Below are 6000 nucleotides of genomic sequence, written 5' to 3' on the forward strand. Positions count from 1 at the left end.
AATGATTCACAAATGTACGACTCACACATGTCTCAGAATGGCACAGCCTCTTGTTTGCTGACTCACGATGCATATCCACTGTTTTAACATGTGTCTCATGATTTCCCCAATTACTTGGTGGCCCCTTCTCCCTTGTTCATCAGTGTTTTTGGTGATAGGGCTGTCCTGGCGTCTTGCTTGTCAAATGGGAGAGAATGACAGGCAGCCTTCCTGCCCAACCGTCCACGGCTACAAGATGGGCAGGGGGGAGGCAGCAGCTGTGGGTCACAGGGGTGGGGTGTGTGGGCAGCTGGCTATGGAGGGAGTGCAGGCAGGAGGGATGGGCTTGTGATTGGGGCATAAAGCAAAATAGAAAACAATAACTCAAAAGGGACCACGGGTCTGATTGCAAGTGCTGGAAGTCCCACATTTTTAGAGGAAGACAGGCTCTTGACCTTGGGTTAGGATCCTTAAGATGAAGCCTTGATAACTGGGACCTCATCGAAGTAAAAGATGGTTGTGCCTCCAAAGATGCCATTAGGAAAATGAAAAGGCACCCAGAGGTTGAAAGAGAGAACCTGCCCAGCACATATCTGATAGAGTGGTGTCTATGTAAAGAACTTTAAAAACTCAGTGTAAAGAAGACAGACAACCTAATTAAAAAAATCGGCAAACGATCTTAGTAAGTCTTTCAGCCTGAAAGATGCACACAGAATATAAGCAGCCAGGAAGGGTACAGAGCCATTAGTCTCGATGGGGCTGACACTCCCATCTCAAGAAGGCAGCTCACATCCACCGGGGAGGCTGTGGTCAGAAGACAGACAACAGCCTGGCTGGGTAGGTGGTTGAGGAGTGAGAGGTCCCATGCACTGCTGGTGGGAATATAAAATGCTGTGCCCATCGGGAAGTCTTTTAAAAGATCAAAGGTCAGTTTAAGGACCCAGCCATTACTCTCTTGGCTGGCATGTACCTAAGATGAGAGAGACCATATACACTGTTGCCATAACCTGTACCTGATAGTTAAATAGTGGATCCACATGTCCATCAGCTAATGAAGGCACAAAAGCAGGCACATTTGAACGCCAGAGCCCTGCTCTCTCAGTAATGAAAACTCGTTAGCCCCCAATACTGCTTTGGCATAGATGGACCTCAGAAACACTATGCTGAGGGAAAGAAGCCACATTCTATGACTCCTCTTCTATAAACTGTTTGAAAGAGGCATTCAAGCTGGTGGAGAGGAGCTGCCAGGGGCAACAGAGGTTGGTGGGGAGTTTGGTCTTACATAGTATATCATGGCTTCTCTTTAGGAAAAATGGAAGTATTTAAAGTGGGGTCTCAGTGGAGGTGGTGCATCTCGATTAGTTTCCTAGATTGTACAGGTAAAAAGCAGGTGAGCAGCAGTGCGCAGCGGCGCTTGGTTCAGTATGCCAGGTGTTTCATTTTGGTTGGCCCACAGTGAAGGATGGACACCCCACTTCAGCTTAGCACACGCAACCCCAGGAAGGTATTCTGTCTTTGTTCCCTGTGGGTGCTTCCAGAAGACAGTTCCAAGGCCTGGCCTCAGTCCCCACTGTCTTTGTCCCCTGACCACCTAACAGGGTGAGCCACAGAGAGAAGTGGGAAAGGAGACAGACACTTGAAGGCCCTCACTGTCCAGTCCAGGAGAAGGATGGGGGTGGTCCTAAGGGAAGTAATCAGAGGGCTGTTATCAGGAAGGAAGAACCTGCTGGGGAAAGACCCTGTGTCCCCTGCCCACTAGTTGGGCCATCTCAGCTGCCTACTTCTGCAGTCACACAAGGAGGACTTGCTACTGCAGGTATTCCTCTGGCCATCACAAGATCAACCTCAGCTCTCTCTTACTTTTACAGTAGCTCCAGAGGTGACATCTGCCTCCCCTTTCTTGCATTAGTATCCTGGGGTGCTTTAATAAAACAGGAGATACTCTCTGGTGTCTCTGAGCTCCCACTGGGATGATCTGGATCACCTGTTCTTAGGAAGCCAGGAGCCAAGGGCTGAGAGGGGATCTGTCCATGGACTGGGGAGTTTTATTCTTTAGAGAGAGGATATGCATTAGGGGAGAGATTCCCATTGGAATGACTTGGACTTAACATGGTTATTTTTTAAAAAAAAAAATACATCTGTAACTATTTCTAAGTTAATTTGCTGCATTAAAAAGTGATTATTCAAGTGGGGGTTGACTGTAACATGCTGTAAACATAAGAGAGGTTCACTCATGGAATTCACTTAGAGTTGTTGACATCTGCCATGTGCTCTCTTCCTGTGTGATAGAGATGCCCTTGACCTTGACCTCACCCCATGTGAATCCTGAGGCAGTGTCAGATCACCTGGGATCTGGGGCTTAACTTGCCAACTACTTCTATAACTCCGTCATCCCCAGTTTCTTGTGTTTGTGACACCTGAGCCCCAAATTCTCTGTGTAAAGCCAGGGCATGTAGACTGCTTCTGAAGTGTGTTCCTGTGCGAATGGTCCCAATGCACTGCCAGTGTCTTCCCTTCTTCCTCCCTAACCCTTTGCCCTGTCATTCCTGTGGTTTCAGGTCTGCACGCTCACTGCAGCCTTCTGCAGGTGATGAGATCGCCACTAACGTGTCTGTTCAGCTTTACAACGGAGAAACCCAGCAGCTGGCCGTTACTTTGGAGAACATTGGACTTGAGCCTCTGGAGCAGCTGGAGGTCACCTCAAAGCTTCTCACCACCAAGGGTAGGTGGCATTAGGACTGTCCGTGTGCTGCACAGCAGCGGGCACACTGTAGAGAACTGATGCTAGTTACCCAGAGTGCAACCGAGTCACCAGGGAATCTTTCCATAGTGTTCCTCAGCGCCAGGTCCTTCACCTGGTTCTTGGAACTTAAGTAAGCCAGTTATGGGCCTTGGTTGACACTTAAAGAAATTGTTAGTGTTGATGAATGACATGAGACTGCAGTTGATAGGACAAAACTCTTAATAACAGCATTATTATTAATTCTTTGTTTTTATTTTTGCAATGTATTTCTATTATATTTACTCCAACTCTTCCTAGATCCAACCCCACCTTCATACCCATCCAACTTTTTGTCTTCTTCATTTTTTAAAACTCATTGACTGTTCTGTCAGTTCTTGGATATGTGGCCATCACCTGGAGAATGGTCAGCCTACCAGGGGCAACAAGTACTCAAAGAAAATGGGCTACCTTCTTTCAGCAGCTGTCAGTTGCCAGTGTCTCTATAGCCAAGGTGGGTGTTCATGTCCACCGCCCCTCTCCATGCTGGGATTTTGTTTGGCTTGGACTTTCATAGGTCTCATCCATGCTGTCTCAATCACTGCGAGTTCCTGTGTGCAGAAAGCAGTCTTCTTGTAATCATCCGCCACCTCTGGTTCTTAGAATCTTCCACCTCCTCTTCTCCACTGATCTCTGAGCTTCCCGAGAAGGGAGTGTGATACAGACACCCTATTCAGGGCTTAGTACTCCGAAGTCTCTCATTCTCTCCACCTTGACCAGTTGTGGTCTTTGCGTAGTCAGTATCAGCTATAAGAGGAGCTCTGTTGAGGATTGAGAGGTACACTGATCTAAAAGTGTAACAGTAAGTCATTAGGAGTCTGTTTAACATTATGTCCAGTTAGCAGAATAATAGTATTAGGTTCTCCCTAGGGCCTATGCCCTGTGTAGCTATAGGTTCTTGGCCCTGACAGTGGTGACAGGCATGGATTGTCTGTTGTGGAACAGGTCTTAAATCCAATCATAGAGTGTTTGGTTGCATCCATGACATTGATGCCAGTGTTGCACTAGTGTGCTTGTCTTACTAAGGCCCACTCTTGTAGCTTACAAGGTTCATAGCTGTGTCAGAGTGATGATCTCTTTTCTCCTCCAACAATGTATACGGCATCTTTCATCATGAAAGCTAGCCAACAGGGATGAAGCTTCCAGGTCAGTACCAGGTAGTTTTCTTTATGTTTTATGACTCGGGTATGTGATGTCTTCAGGAGTAGGGTCTTCTATGGTGAAACCTTTTACATCACTTGTAACCTACGTTATCTTCCAAATTTGAAACTAGAAAATATTTTTTCTTTCCTAAAATAAACCCGTGATAATCATGTGACTGTTTTTTTTTTTTAACTTGGCTCTCACGTTCTTTCTGAAGCATAGCCCTTGTGTGTCTCTCCCTTTCAAAGGAAATATTGCTGAATTAAGAATACAATTCTAGGCTGGGCATAGTGGTGCAAGTCTTTAATCTCAACAGTTGGGAGGCAGAGACAGTGGATCTCTGTGATTTCTACACCAGCCTGGTATATATAGTGAGTTCCAAGATATTCAGAGCTATGTAGACCTTGTCTCAAAAACATCCAAAAAATAGACAACAAAGAACCCTACTCCCAAATCCAAAATCCCCTATTATGAACATTACCCTTGACCCTTTAAGCTGTTGGATCGGCTGTTCTTCTCCTGACTCAGCCAGCTGTCTTCTCTACCCCATCTCTACCTCCCCTGCTCAGTCACTTCACCCTTGGGTTCCAGCCCAGCACCCCTCTGAGAGCCTTCCCAATCATGGAGTGTTAGGTCTTCCCCTTTTGTCAGAGTACTCTTGGCTGGCTCTCTGTGTCCAGCTGGGCTATGAGTATCTCAAAAACAGTATAGAGACTCACAGCCAAACAGTGGATAGTGCTTGGGGACTCTTACAGAAGCTTGGAAGGATTGAGGGCCCCAAAGAGGATATGAACTCCATAGGAAGACAAACAGAGTCTGTAGTAGGAGGTAATTAAAAAAGAATGACCGACTCTCACGGCTCTACTGCCATCTAAGTTCCTGCACTAAGCCCACCCACCACCAGCAGGCTGCCTGGCCCCAGCTGGGTGTCCTCATCTCAGCAGGCTCTCTGGTGGAGCTGGAGCTCCCGAGTTCCCTTGCAGCCATTCCAGCCTCATACAATGACCATCTACCCCGCTATCAGCCTCCACATTATCCATCACCCAGCAAAATAAAAGCTCTTAAGACTTATAATTAGCCAGTCATATTTATATATCAATAAAATCTTAATACATAAGATGTCCACACAATTTAGACAAGTTATCCCAATTATCCTAACCTTTTGATTTCATATCTACCTATGCTAGTTAAAGCCACTTGAGTCCATGTCCACTCCACTTTTTGCCACCTTCTCTTTTCCCACTCCTGCATGCGTGCATGCATGCGTGTGTGTGTGTGTGTGTGTGTGTGTGTGTGTGTGTATTTCCCTTCCACTCTTAGCTCTGCCTCCCTTTTCCCTGTCCAATAATAGGCCTCCTGCTGCACTAATATTTAAAATAGATAGGGCAGGGAAATTTCTGCCACCGGGCGGTGGTGGCGCACACCTTTAATCCCAGCACATGGGAGGCAGAGACAGGCGGATTTCTGAGTTCCAGGACAGCCTGATCTACAGAGTGAGTTCCAGGACAGCCAGAACTACACAGAGAAACCCTGTCTCGAAAAACAAACAAACAAACAAACAAACAAACAAACAAAATTCTGCCACAAGAGTCAACCAATCTGAACCTTTGGGACTCTTAGAGACTAGACCACCAACCAAAGAGCATACATGGGCTGGACCTAGGCTCCCTGCGCAGATATAGCAGATGTGTAGCTTGATCTTCACGTGGGTCCCAAACAACTGGAGCAGGGACTATCCCAAAACCTGATGACTATCTGTGACTGTTCTAACTGGACCATCTTGTCTGCCCTCATTGGGGAAGGATTTGCTAGCCCCACAGAGCCTTGATGTGTTAGGGAGGTTGGGGGGGGGGATACCCAGAGGGGTCTCACCCCTCTCAGAGGAGAAAGGGGAGGGGATGGAGGAGAGATTGTGGGAGGGATTGACTGGGAATGGGGGCAGCTGTCAGAATATAAAGTGAGTAATAAATAAAACCCAAAAAACCCCAAACCAACCAACCAACCCCCAAACCAACCAATCAACTAACCCCTTCTCCCAAAGTAAAACCAACTAACCAACCAACCAACCAACCAACCAACCAACCAACCAACCAACCAAC

The 6000-nt window shown here is 46.9% G+C and overlaps 1 protein-coding gene across 2 annotated transcripts in view; it reads left to right on the forward strand.

The window, feature by feature from the left end:
- The window catches only part of Trappc9 (trafficking protein particle complex 9), a 461796-nt gene that overhangs the window by 108362 nt on the left and 347434 nt on the right, over positions 1-6000 (forward strand). For both annotated transcript variants that reach the window (XM_028773229.1, XM_028773230.1), the window contains one exon: positions 2538-2701. In XM_028773229.1, coding sequence (XP_028629062.1) covers positions 2538-2701 — 164 coding nt within the window. The remainder of the gene's footprint in view (positions 1-2537; positions 2702-6000) is intronic.

Source organism: Grammomys surdaster, unplaced genomic scaffold (assembly GCF_004785775.1).
Source record: "Grammomys surdaster isolate TR1022 unplaced genomic scaffold, NIH_TR_1.0 224, whole genome shotgun sequence".
Classification (NCBI taxonomy): Eukaryota; Metazoa; Chordata; class Mammalia; order Rodentia; family Muridae; genus Grammomys; species Grammomys surdaster.